This window comes from Emys orbicularis, chromosome 8 (assembly GCF_028017835.1).
Source record: "Emys orbicularis isolate rEmyOrb1 chromosome 8, rEmyOrb1.hap1, whole genome shotgun sequence".
NCBI lineage: Eukaryota > Metazoa > Chordata > Testudines > Emydidae > Emys > Emys orbicularis.
The window spans coordinates 53,719,925-53,734,079 of NC_088690.1; the positions used below are offsets into that span (position 1 = coordinate 53,719,925).

Below are 14,155 nucleotides of genomic sequence, written 5' to 3' on the forward strand. Positions count from 1 at the left end.
AAACAAAAAACAAATCCAAAAATCCCCAACAGTTAGTAATTGAATTGGTAAAGTACCCATCTAATGGATTGTAGAATCCCTCAGAGCTATGGATGACAATTGCATTAAGTAACTTAACTAAATGTAAGCCTAATGTGATCTACTATAAAGTAAGAAGTCTTAACAAAAAATGTATGTGTGTATTAAAAATAATCACAATAAGATGACTTCCAAAGTGACAGGAATTAGCCCCCCTAGGAACCCAAAGCAAATGGTTATCCAAATCCGATATCTGACTGCAAAATCATAAATGCTCACTGTATGTCCTTCGGTGCCAATCTGCACAACCAAACACTGTGTCGACATCCTTTCAAGGTTCAAGTGTCTGAAATTAGACTTTAGGCATGAATTAACACATTACCATCTTGCTTGTCACATTGGTCAGAACCATAATATTGTTTTACAGAAAAAGTTGTCAAGTTAGAGTCCACAGGCCCAAAAGCATGCAGTGTTCCCTCCCTGATCTCAAAGCTCAATCTGTGTGTGGGAGGAGTTCGGGGGGGAGTGAGGGGGGGAAGAGAGGGAGATTTGTCCATGTCCATTTGCACCAACCCAGGCTCTGGATACTGCTAAACAATCCCTGTAGAGGTTGAATATTTTCTCCTAGGTCTTAAAGATATTTCTGAAGAATGATTTTTTTCCTTCATAATGTACCTGATTGTACCACGTAACAGGACTTTTAATCATACACCGCGGTTTGCTCCCAAAGTTAAGTTAAAGATCCTTGAAATTTTGATTTAAACAGCGATGTCTGCAGAGGGCACTGTAGTCCAAGGAATGATGAACGCTATGGCACCTGAGCGCTCTGATTATTTGTTTCTGTTGTCTGTCCCTCTAATACCTACCAATCCAGGGTAGCGTCCAGGTGCGGATGACCTGTGCTATACAGGAAGGCAGACTAGATGATCTAGTAGTCCCTTCTGGCCTTAAACTCTATGCCTCTGAGTTAAACAATCATGCATGCCCTACACAGATGACAGAGTAAATAGTCACCCTTGCAAAGGTATTTTCATGTGAGGAAAAATGAATGGAAATTGATTCTTACTCTAGTTCCTAAAAACCAGGTTGCCCCTTGCACTTCAGGTTCCATGAAGAAAATTTTGCACATTAAACCTCAAATCAAGTACTTAGATTCTTTTCTCTTTACCCAAGTACAGATTCATCAAATGATGCACCAATTTCCTATTTTGTACCTGAATTTCTCAAGGGAAATCTCCCTCAGAGCAATATGTGACTGAGATGCAGAACTACTATTGAGACCTAACCAGACATCAGAACAATATTTCTCTATGCCTTATTAAAAAGCTACTCTTAACTTAAGTTACAGGCAAATAAATTTGGTTACATTATATGTTAATAACACCTTACATTTCTGGAAGTGTAAAAACACAAAGATTTACTTTGTATGTATTTACATTTCTCTCAGCCTGGAAAATAAAAGTCAATTGTATCTGTTTTTATTTTGTTTATACTGCAGCCAATTTACCTTTCCAGTTCTTACTGATATGATGATTGTGTTTCATTTGTGTTTGTTTTTTTATGAACAATTTGCTTTCACTAGAATTTTTTTTAAAAATTAAATCACTTCATCAATTTATAAAAGCTTTCTTTATTTAAATTTATGAAATTTTAATATGGGGCCAAAATAAAGTTCTTGTTGAGAGGTGCAACAATGGCTCTTCCCCCAAAATGGTTTAGTTAGTTTAGTCTTCTTTTTAAATTTATCACTGCTCCAAAATGCTAAGCAGAACAACACATTTGATTTCACAGATGATACTAGGGTCTCCCATCTCCAGGATGAGAATAAATCAGTGGTGACACCACTTGTACTAACACTTGTTCTGTATTGTATTGAATAGCACTAATGGTGCTATTCTTTATATCTCCATCTATATCAGCAAAAGTAACAGCTGATAATGTTAAAATTGCTTCCTAATCTGCATCAACAATACAGGGAAAGAAGAAGGAGAGAATATGATCTCTGGTGCCAGGCAAGAGGAACTGCCCTTTGTACCCCAGTACTGCACTCCCCCTAAGGGCTGGGTTAGGAACTGTTGGTTCATCTTGGGTTTGTAGGTTAAAGCAAGGGTGCCCAGGGTAACTGCTCTGTGCATTTCTGGCAGCCCTTGTAAGATATCCCGTGTTTTTCATCAGACTCTGAATGTTTATGGGAACTCCCCAAAGGTTAGCACCTGAAGGGCCTAATGCTTGGAACACCTATAGCACTTGCCCCCAAATGTGTGGCATACCCAGCATGCTACCAAACAGATTCGGAGAGTTTAAGTTCAGAAGGGACCATCAGATCATCTAGTCTGACCTCCTATATACCATAAGCCATTAAATTTCACCAACCTACCCCTGTACTGAGCCCAAACTAGGGGATTTATGTAGCACAGCACTCACAGTGACTCCATGAATTGGAGTCAATTACAGTATGTTATATGGATTTTTTGCCTCTCTCTCTAAAGCATCAGCATTGGCCACTGTTGCAGACAGGGTGCCAGGTGAGAAAGATCATGGGATTACTCAGTTATGGCTGGTCCAGGTTTTCTTTTTAAAAAAAGATACTAGTTTATATTCCTAGGAATTCTGCAAACTATTCTCTGTGAGATGTAGGATAAAAATGGAAGGATTTATTACATGTGAATTCATCAAAGAAAGATGCACCTCTCCTAAGATACTTTCTTATCACATGAAATCTTTTTTAACAGTAAAACATAAAGAACAGTCATAAATTAATAGAATCTGTGTGTGACCAGCACAGAGTGACTATCCGATATACAAGAATTTGATTTAGAAGAAAGAATGTTTCAAGTATAGCTTATAAAACATGTTCTCATTTTTTATTTCCAGATGCTCCTTGTCACGGCAAGCAATTTAAAGGAAAGTGAGGGAGTTGAAAAGGGCATTCACAACTGACATGCATCTACCATAAAATAGTTTCCATAAGTATTGAAATAAGGAAGCAAAGCCTATGAGATAATTTTTCCCCATTGTTATTCAGTCGGCATTTTCTCAAGAGTGTTTTAAAGGGTGTTGGAATGTCAAAGACACAGAAATAGATCAACAGTGAGTCTATATATTAATTATTCAGGAGTTTTCAAGTAGATTTGAGGTTATTTCTTAAAAACAAAAAAAATTGTGAGCAAAAGTTAGATGGGAATTCTACTTAAAATAAAAGTAGACAGCTCGGGCCACACAGAAGGACTGGATTCAATAAAACTCCATCCAGCTGAGGAAGCATATGTTTAAAAAATATATACAGATTAGATGCAGAAGCCAGTCTGGAGTTTTAATTGAATCAAAGCTCAAAGATTTTCAACAGCTGAAATTCTTAATGGAAAAATAAAAAGTGTCAGTGTGAGGACTTCCTGCTCCAGAGGATTAGAGCCAAACATTGGCCTGTTTGAAGTCAGTGGCAATAGTCCCAGGGATTGCCTGCAATAAGACTAGGATCTAGATCTGTGAAAACTGTTTGTTCTGAACAGGTAGCAGTTCCATGACCAGGTGTGAGCAGGGGTGCATCCCCACCTAGCAGTTAGAGTCTGTGGTGACAGTCTTACCTAGTGGTAGGAGATCAGGGAACCTGAGCCCAACCACATCACTGGGTTCCAACTCTAAGACCCTCATAAAGAAGGCTTCTGCTACTTGCGGTCCAGCTAACACACTCTCCTGGGTCTCTTCCTACTGCTCTGTCCTTCCTCAGGGTACGTTGTGGCTTGTGGTTGTCCCTTGCAACCCGACCCATGGACCTCTGCAGGCGGGGGAGTCTCAGCTCCGTGCAGCAGTCCTCCTCCTGGGGATGCTCTCCTGGCAAAACCCCTCCATAATAAATCTATCAAATTTAACTGGGAAGAGAACTCCACAGTTTGGTTCACTTTCCCTAGGGAGATCTGTCTCTCTCCACCCACCACCCTGCTGTGCTGAGGAGACTCCCTTTTAAGCCTCTTCTCCAACTGGAGCATGCCCAGTATGCCTGCTGGGGCAGGGCTCCTCAGGCCCAAAGTTGTTCTTGCTCCCCGTCTCTCCAGGTCATCAAGCTGAGTGGACTTTTGGCCTGCCTGGGAAAAGTGTCCCGAAGAGTGGAACTCTCTTCCCGGTTAAATTTGATGATTTGATTGAGCACAATACCACATAGAGCACCTGTCCTCAGCTCTGTTTACTCTCCTGTCTTGCCAGTCACTCCCCACTAAAGCTTACCTAGAAACAACTGCACAACGTAGCATTTGCAATCCTGCAAAGGGGAAGCTAAAGAATGTTGCCTGGCTGTTCTCCCAACCCCACCACTCTTCTGGGCTTATCAGGCCGATTGGGCTGGTATTTAACAACATAACCCCTGCATGCCATACAAGGGCGGGGAGGGAGGCAGAGAGTCATATGATCCTCTCTTGAAAATCCCTTGTGATCTAATGTGATTATGGTGTATTTTATTATTATTAAATGTAATAATACATTTGTTAATACTGTTGTTCTGTGATCTTATGATGTATAGGGCTTTTATTCATGTTTATATGTATTTTATTATAATTGTGTATGTATAATACACTGGCCTGGATTCATGCATGTGGTCATGTCTCCTTCTAGTGGATGGTCCCATCTATTGTATTTCCTTCTGCCAGCTGCTACTTTTAGCTGAAGCATTAGATGCCTGTACTTTCAATGGTGCAGGTCTTGAGTTCAATGCCCACTGATGACTGTCAAGTATGCCTAAGTGCAGTGCTGGTTTTTTACATATACTATGACTTTATAAGTCTGTGAAGTGATCAATGTGAAAAGCACTATACAAATGTCAGCTCTGTTTTTTAAGTTGCCTTTATTTCTGGTCTGTTTAATGTTCCTATTAATAAACAAAAAGAAAACATATTGCTAATTCTGGTCAAATTATATTATTTTTAAAACCATGGATAATAGCAACATGGATAAAGGACATGAAAAAGCATGTAATATTTTGAATTTATTTCAAAGGTTCCTTTGAAGCCACTTCTTTAGACTCCCAGGCTCTTGTACAGATATAGATAAATCCATCAGTAGTATCAAAAGTACACTACTGAATAATCCATCTTAGTACAGCACCTCTGTTCCTAACCACTGAGGGCCCAGTTCTATTGATAGTTACTGTTGAACAAAGTGTAAGCGTTACTCATAATCATAAGCACTATGCTTGGTAACTTGCAAGACTGGATTCTAATCTTGTAATTTGAGCAAATACTTAGAAATGCAAAAAAAAAAAAAAAAAAAAAAAGTCAACAGCAAAAAACTATTAGAACATGGCCAGGGAAACTCCAAATGACCCGTAGTCAAAAATTTCTCTCAAGTGGAGGCGGATCTCTGTCTATCTGAGGTTCAAATTTCAATCCAAATGAAAATCCTAGAGGTTGAGGGTTTGATTTTACATACTATGTGCCTTAAATATACTACATTTAATCAAAAGTTATTTTTTCCACAGATCTACTAAGCACTTTCCTGCCTGTTTTAGGCACTATAAATATTAAGATTACCCAGTTGTAAACACCTCTGAGCTGAAAAATAATATTTAGAAAGTGGAGCACAGACGGAAATTACTATAGAGCTGTTCAAAAGGATAGTTACATTAACAAATACACATTAGAGAGTCACTTTGTTACTTGAGCTTTTAAATGACATCTGGTATTTACAATTCCATAATGACAAATTCAAACTTCCCCCTCCTGCACACACATGGACTAGATATGAAGACATGTGGATGTGCCCAAAGGATCAATCATGCTGAGGTAGGGATTTTAATGAGGAGAAAGGTGTGTCTTAGTGGACTAGCAGAGTAAGGGTGTTCCATACTGGGGATAGTGTGGAGGAAACACCCAGATAGCTGGGAGAGAAGCAGAAAAACAGAGCAGCAAGACTGGAGGCAGAGGCTGATACTTTGAGATCTACACATGAAAAATGCTATATAAGAACTAACTGTTATTGTTGCTGATCTACTATTAAAAATTCAATGAGTAGGGAAGGAACAGGATTTGTAGACGGGATTGAAGAGGGAGCATTAAGGAAAGAAAATGATGTTGATTGGCAAGACTCATTTCTGCCCCATGCTAATCAGAGAAGATGAAAAGAACGTGATAGGATATTCCACATAGTCTTTTGTGAGTATTTCAAGAAAGCCAGGAAGTAGCCATGTACAAAAAGCACTTTAGTCAACTCTACCAAGGAAAGAGCAACTCCTCCCCACTCTACAAGTAAGTATGTTGTTCTACCAATTCTGACAGGAAGCCTTAGGGTGGGCATCATACAGAACCAACACATTGCACTTCTATGGAGTCAGTCCTGATTCTGCCAGGAGGCCTCGACTTGCCTCATATAGGAGTAACACATTGCGCTTTACAGCACCAGTCATACAAGGACCTCAACGTGCTTGTAAATATTCAAGATTGCCCCTGTGCAAATATGCTCTTGCTTTCAGAAGTGTTCAGCTGTAAGCATTCCAGTCTAATGACATGTTCCCACAATTGTAGCTCATAATTTATTCTTTCACTGACAGAAATGCAGTGCACAGATACTTTGTGAACTAACCTGCGACTGCCGTGTCCATTTCATCCTCCTCCACAGATTCCTGAGTACCCAGGCCTGCTAGAGGGGAGAGTGGGTACCATGTGTTGAGGTTCAAGCCCAGCATAAAGTTGTGTACTTTCCCAGCACGCCCTTCTCTGGTGTTGAAAAGGGAACTATCTCCCACCAAGGCCATCAGCATGCGCTGGACCCAGCTTTCTTGACTGCTACTTTGAAGTTCTTTTTCAGCCTCAAGATTTTCAGAGCCTGTGTGTAAAAAAATGACCAGCAGTGAAACAGTTAACATGAAAAGTGTCAAAATGAGGCTTCAGCTTCAACACCCTACTGAAGCGAAAGGGAGCCTTCACATCTCTCCCAAGACCAAACCATGCCCTGCTCTCATGCACAGCTCAAGTAAATGGAGTTTGCGCAGAGCATTTTAGAGGAGCTGGAGGAATTCTCACTCCTCAACTGTAGAGCATCCATCTAACTTCTTTGCTGCTTCTATAATAGCATGACTGTGGAGATGATAGAGTTCCTGCCACTGTGGGATGGGTGTGGATCCATGTAATAGCACATTCACTGGCCTCTCCAGTGCACCCCCTCCACACCATGCCAGGCTCCTGTGTTCCAGGAAGATTCCTGCTGTATGGCCTAGGCCCTGCTAGGTGGAACCACGGTTGTGGTGCTGCATTTAGGGCCCCATGTGCTGGTGAAGGGGGATCAGCAGCATTTCACCTGTGTGAAAACTCAGGGCTGTATCTGTTCACACTCAGAGCTGTATCTTCATAGCCATAAGTAATATATAGATATACATAAGGATGTAGATATTGAGCTAAATCTTAAATTCTACAAATCTGCATAACAGAGAAACCTGAGCGTTTAATAATTAAGTTACAAAAGTTTTTCTATGGATCTTGCTTTATTAAAAAATTATTGAATATCTAAATTTTGGGTCAAGCTTGTTCTGATAACATCGCCCAAGTAAACTAAAAATGCAATCAAAAGCATAGCACCTACATTAAAGTAACCTGATTTCCAAAAGTGATGAGCATCCATAGCTTCCATTCAAACCTGCAAAGGATCTTACTGCCTGTGGGGCATGACCTTGAGCTCTCCGAACTCCCACCAACTTCTGTAGGTGTTTTGAGTGTTCAAGGAATTTAGCATCAGGCCCGATGTTCCAAGTGTAGCATTCTCATTTTTCTCTTTAATCCACGGTTCACAATGAGCTGTTTTTCATTTAAATAGGGGCAGAGCAAGTGTCAAAAGAGTAGGAAGTCTGATCTGCAGGTCCTACTGCAGACTTATCCTGTGGAAGTGTGAGAATTATGGCAAGCCCCAGTGTTTAGTGTCACAAATCAAGCTATGTAAACCGCATACAGACATACAAGGCCGTAAATAATGATTGTTTTCTTTATGTTGGACACTATGACACTGAAGCAGGATATCTGCAAATAAATACTGAAATTGGCATCTCTCCCTCCCCATTATTTCAAGTCAAAGGAGAAGTGATGAGCTTCTTATTTGACTAGACCTCATTTTCAAAGGTTTTGTTTTCCTCCTGCCAGTGCTGGCACCATCATTAAAACCTAAAACAGTGCCTGTTAGTTTTGGGTGTCTCTATTTCTTCTACAAGAATCAACATCACCACTAACAACTATGATGTGGTGCGTGAAAGAATAAGGGATTTTAACATAAGAACGGCCATACTGGGTCAGACCAAAGGTCCACCTGGCCCAGTATCCTGTTTTCCAACAGTGGCCAATGCCAGGTGCTTCAGAGGGAATGAACAGAACAGGTAATCATCAAGAGATCCATCCCCTGTCGCCCATTCCCAGTTGAAAACATTTTCATATATAAAAATCAAGATAAACTATTTGGGCAAGATGGAGATAATGGTTAAAATTTCAAAAGTGCTTAAGTGACTTAGGATCCTAAATCCCATTTCCAAAAGTGACATAGGCACTTAGAAGCCTGAGCCCCACTGCCTTTCAATTAGAATTATGCTCCTAAGTCTCTAAGTCACTTTTTCCAAAACACCAAAGTTCAATTTCCATATTTTACCCAATATGGTGGCCTTAGGTCCAGAATGGCAATACTGATGTCACTCACAAAGGTATCTGGAAGCACCAGAAATGCTAATCAAAGATAGTGGACTCAGACTGAGCCACACTCAGCTGAACTTTAGATTAAGGGCCCTTTGAAATCAACAGGCATCTCTAGCTTACTGGGCTGATGACCAAGCCACAGACACTGGTGAACTTGCTAGCTCATCTACTTCAGTTTGCTGGGAAATACGGCTTGATGAGGTTACTGGCTCAACAACTCTCATGTTCTAGGCTTATGTCAAGATGTGGGCTTCTGTGAGGATCATTAGAGCAGCACTGCTGGCTTTCTGAGCTGATGTTAAGGCACAAGTCTCTGAGTGCTCATTTGTTTACCAGCTTGAACAGTCTGGGCTGATATGAAGAGAAAAGCCTCTGTCAGGTCTCTTGCTCAGGTCTCTTGGCCTTACCAAGCTAAAGCCAAAGCATATACTTTTTTAAGGTTGCTGGCTCAAGCAGCAGAATTTTACCATTGGCATCAATGGGATCTACAAAGGACAATATTCATGGGTAAGTCAAACAGGATTTGGCCCATTTGGGGGGGTATGTACATGACTGATAGCAACAAAGGTCCCTAAGTTGTCTTTTGCCATCACAATCACCTTGCTTTAGCTAGGCAAATCAACAGTATATATAGAAAAAGTGCAACAGGTATAGTAAGTAAAACATGCCCTGGACCATGGGGTTTTCCTTACCTTTTGGTCCCTGTGATTCATCTTCACTGTCTGAACTATCATTGCTCACAAGATGTTTTAGCCTAATATTTTCTGTTGAAAAAAATATACAATATCTTAAATTGTTAGATCTAAGCTTACTAGGAGATCAGAAAAGTGTCAAGGTGTATCATTGTATAGTACTTGTGATAGATAGGAAATGAAAACTAAGCAAGACAGCTGTAGGGACTCAAATAACATTTGGACACAACTTTGAAGAATCTATAGTGTGAGATCCTGGTTTGGAACTGTTGCAAAGTTCAGGATGGGTTTGCCCTTTTTCACAGGAATTCAGCATTATCCAACGGAATTCTTCTTTCAAGGCAGAAAATCCTCTGAAGAACAGGTGGAATTTTAAGGTGCAGTCCAGACATAAGCATGGGCAATGCACACTAACATCCATTGTGAATTACAACTACTTATACTAGGGTTGATTTCCCCAAGATTGTACGCAAAATAACAAAACTAATGACTGTTTTGCAAGCCCACAAAATAAAACTACTTTAATAGAAAATAAGCCTGACAACAAAGCCATATATTCTCCTCCAAATGTATGCCTTTAATTTGCGGTAATGGGAATGCCATGTGCATATCACGTACCCCCTCTACATTCTGGGAAATAAAAGAAAACAAGACAATTACATAACTTTAATACAAATCTATTTCATAGGGAAAAACAAAAAAACAGCAGTTAGGCCAAAGCAATTAACTTCAGTGGAGGAACAGGCATTTTACATTTCACATCATTAATCAACAGAATGAACACAAGGTACCTATTTGGCAAAAATCTATTTTCCATCAGGATAAGATCATTGTATCCAAAATAATCAAACTCAGCCTGAAACTGTAAATTACTTGGTGTTTTTCCAAAACCATAAAAGAATATTAAAAAAAAGGTAAAGGGTTTTTGAGAGCTGTGCAATTAAAGCAGCAATACATTCCACAGTCAGATCAAATAGCTCATAAAGGAGATTAATTTACGTGAAAACTATTTTCTAGTCAGCAAACTCTGTTTTCTTTAATTATTTCTGCTACTACATTTAAAGTAAACAACTATGTTTAAAATAATCAAGGAAACCCTTTCTTGAAACAAATGGATTTTCAATTGTCATTGTCTTTAGTTATTTGACTTCAGCTGAATTATAAGAAAATCATTTTATAAACAGCCTAGTGTTGGAAAATCATCTTCAGCTGACACTGTGGGCAGTGTGTGTTGGAAGAAACAAGCTCACCAAGCTCCCAGTATTCTGACTTCATCTGTTTCGGTGTAAAGATTTAAATTGGGATTTTCAAAGTAGGCACCCAACTGCTACTGAAGCTTTGGGAATTTGGTGCCTAACTCCTTTAGGGTCCTTTAAAAATTCCAGCCTTCCTCCCCAAGATAATTTATGATGTAAATAGTCTATACTAGAAATGTGAAAACAAGTAATAAGTAACTGAAGCCGAAAGAGGACTGTCTTCTCATAATTGTTTTGAATAGAATGGAATAAACCAATTGCCTCTGGCTAAAGAAAATCATCCATGTTATTTATGACAAACCAAATTTTTGTCATGGCAGGACAGAGTTCGTCTTGGGTAGAAAATTCTTTGTTTGGGATTGTCATTTATACCAAGTATATTATCCAATCAAGGATAAGATCAACTAAAACATTAGGCAAGTAGCAACATGCATTTCCAATACTTCTGCTAGCTCAAAACAGAAAGCTTGATTGAGAGAGATTCAGGTTAACAAAAGGCATGTGGGAATTAAATTTAAATGTGCTATACATATAACGCTATGTTGATTGTTTATGAGGACTAGTCCTTGTAGGATTAGATATTACACTGTAGAAATCTGTACAGACACACAAGAGTTTCTGTCATTAAAGATTTTCTCCTTAGATATTTTCACTCTTGAAAACTAAATAGCTATTCAGACACTACCTAAACTATTGTCAATGCTAACAGCATGCAACAAAGACAAATGTTACAAATTCTTGGATGATGACAAAGAATATCTGACAAGACAAAAATTAACAACCGAAAAAAGAAACTATTAAAAGCCACAAATATAGATTTTGAATGTCAAAGATGTATTTTTTAAAGAAAAAGATATGAGAAATAGCTTATTTAATTCTCATGTTCAGTGTGGCTTATAGGTTTTGGGTAAAGTCCTGGTTCCACTGAACTCAGCTGAAGTTTTGTCATTGACTTTAATGGGCCAGGATTCCATCACATCAATTTTATAGTTTTGCCACTATAATATATTCAGGTTTCATCACCCTTTCCATGGCAAACTCTCACTTTGAGGTATTTTGTATTTGTCTGTAAAAATTCTCACAAACAGGAAACATCTCAAACCAAGAGCAAGGATTGTTTTAATGAAAAAAGTTGAAAAATATATTTGGAAGTGTAAAAAATAGATATTATTTTTAAGGATTTTTTTCCAGAGAAAAGATCTCTTTAAAAATTCAAAGTGATGCCCTGTTCTAGTAAAGCAATTAAGTATAGGCATAACTTTAAACACCTAAGTTTACTTAGTGATTTTTATAGGGCTACTTGTGCTTAAACTTAAGTATCTGCTGAAGTGTTTTGCTGACTAATGCCTAAATTCCTATGTTTCAGTACCTCAAAAATTAACTCAGACAGATTATTATATTAACCAGATTATTTTTTCTTTATGCAGTGAGTTTTGTTGCTCATGAACTATACCAGGCAGAAAGCCCTGTAAGCTGAATTCTTCTATTTGCCACAAGACAGGAGCAGCATGACAAAGCTAGCTTCCCCATATTGTCCCCAGCAATAGTCTCAACTACTAGACAGAAGGGATAGTGGAGTTTTTATGCACAGCCAACCCTCATCCACTCAACTCAGGCTATGGACACGGGTGCTGACTATTCTGGTTTATTTAGTGGTTAAAATGCATTTCATGAGCACCTATCCACAGTCTCTGGACACAGTACAGGAGTAAAAATCATTCCAATATCAAAAGCTTTTAGAAAACCCCAAACTAGCATTTTTGAAAGATGTACCTTACCACAACCATCAAGCTCCAACATTCCCCTCCCTACAATGATGTGGACACTTGTCCAGTAGGAAGTGAACGGAGACCACTAAACTAGTTTCACAGAAACTAAACTATCATCAGATGGTAAGAATTTAGGGCACCCTGGAATGGAATGGAACTGGCAACCAAAAGGTGAAAAGCTGCATTATCCCTTTATCAATTACATGAGCAGTCCCATCCTCAAAAGACATTTATTATAATTGCAGGTAGCCATGAGGGCAGGTTCACAGCCTGTTGGCTCCTGAAGCTGACCACATCAATCAGAAAAAGCACTTTGGTGTATGTATATTTAAACCATCATGTTTTAAAAAAAATCTGTTTAAAGAATATTTACGTGCAAGACCTCTCCTCTTCCAATAGCCCTGACACAGGTCAAGTATGGTGCCTACTCAGACTACAAATAAATAAAAGTGGGGAAAGTATTGAAAAAGTAAGCCAATACTAATTCTCTTCCCCTGCCCTCCAAGTCCTTTGCTGGTGTCTATCAATGTAAATTGGTGAAAGGAAATTTCCCTGGCTTTTGACATGCAAAAGCTTAACATAGTGTCGTACACCCACACACAGATCTAGAGTGATAGTGATGTTTGAGTTATTAATTCACTAAAATGTTAATACCAGTTGCTGGCTAATAGATTTGTTTTTGTTACATTACCTAATTCTTCCTCCATGGTGGGACCTTTATTATGAGAATTGGAAACTCCAAGTACTCTGTTAAATAATATAGAAAATGCACTGCCCCAGACGCCTGAAATGGGAAGAAAATGACTAAATCAATGGAAACTTGCAGAACAAAACATATATGAAATTATTTAAATAGCTAATTCTACTTTGAGAATGCATTGGAATAACACAAACAATGAGATTTTGGGACAGATTAGATCCTAAACGCAGATGTGCACCACATCATGAAATTCCCATCACTGAATATGGAACCATTCTTGTGGGTTCCCACCAGACTATTAAGATATGACTTTTCATATAGAGGTTATTCTTGTGTCAGACTGTTTCTGATTACAGAAAGACAAATTTAAAAGCACTGGAGAGAAGAGAATTGAAATGTCAGTTTTGTTTTATTTATTTATTTTAATCATTCACTTACCCATGAAGAAGTGCAGGGGGTTTTCTTCATGTTTTTTCACCACTGTTCCCATAAAAAATTTACTTCCAAACAAATCAGGAGGCATAAATGTGCCATACTTCGCCATACCAATCTCATATGGACTGAATTCCACCCAATCTGCATGCATTACATAAAAAAATTAGCTCACATTTTTCCTCTAGACATAAATGCAGCATGAACAAAAACAATTCATCTGTAACATACACAAATGACTGGCACCTTTCTCCAAGAGGAAAGAAAAGCATACAAGGAAATATACTTGATGGTAAATTGTTCCCTGTTCATCTGCTATAAAATGCCGGAGATATATTTAAATTGAAAGTGTTTCTCCAGGACACGTAATCTGGGTATGAATCATAGAATCATAGAATATCAGGGTTGGAAGGGACCTCAGGAGGTCATCTAGTCCAACCCCCTGCTCAAAGCAGGACCAATTCCCAACTAAATCATCCCAGCCAGGGCTTTGTCAAGCCGGGCCTTAAAAACCTCCAAGGAAGGAGACTCCACCACCTCCCTAGGTAACGCATTCCAGTGCTTCACCACCCTCCTAGTGAAATAGTGTTTCCTAATATCCAACCTAGACCTCCCCCACTGCAACTTGAGACCA

General features: G+C 39.0%; 1 protein-coding gene across 1 annotated transcript in view; it reads right to left on the reverse strand.

Moving 5' to 3' along the window:
* Positions 1 to 14,155, reverse strand: part of PLA2G4A (phospholipase A2 group IVA) — a 113,705-nt gene that overhangs the window by 13,362 nt on the left and 86,188 nt on the right. Inside the window, exons 10-13 of the mRNA XM_065409689.1 lie at positions 13,528 to 13,665; positions 13,081 to 13,173; positions 9,365 to 9,436; positions 6,586 to 6,828 (exon numbers count right to left, since the gene is read on the reverse strand). Of these exons, the coding sequence (XP_065265761.1) occupies positions 6,586 to 6,828; positions 9,365 to 9,436; positions 13,081 to 13,173; positions 13,528 to 13,665 (546 nt within the window). The remainder of the gene's footprint in view (positions 1 to 6,585; positions 6,829 to 9,364; positions 9,437 to 13,080; positions 13,174 to 13,527; positions 13,666 to 14,155) is intronic.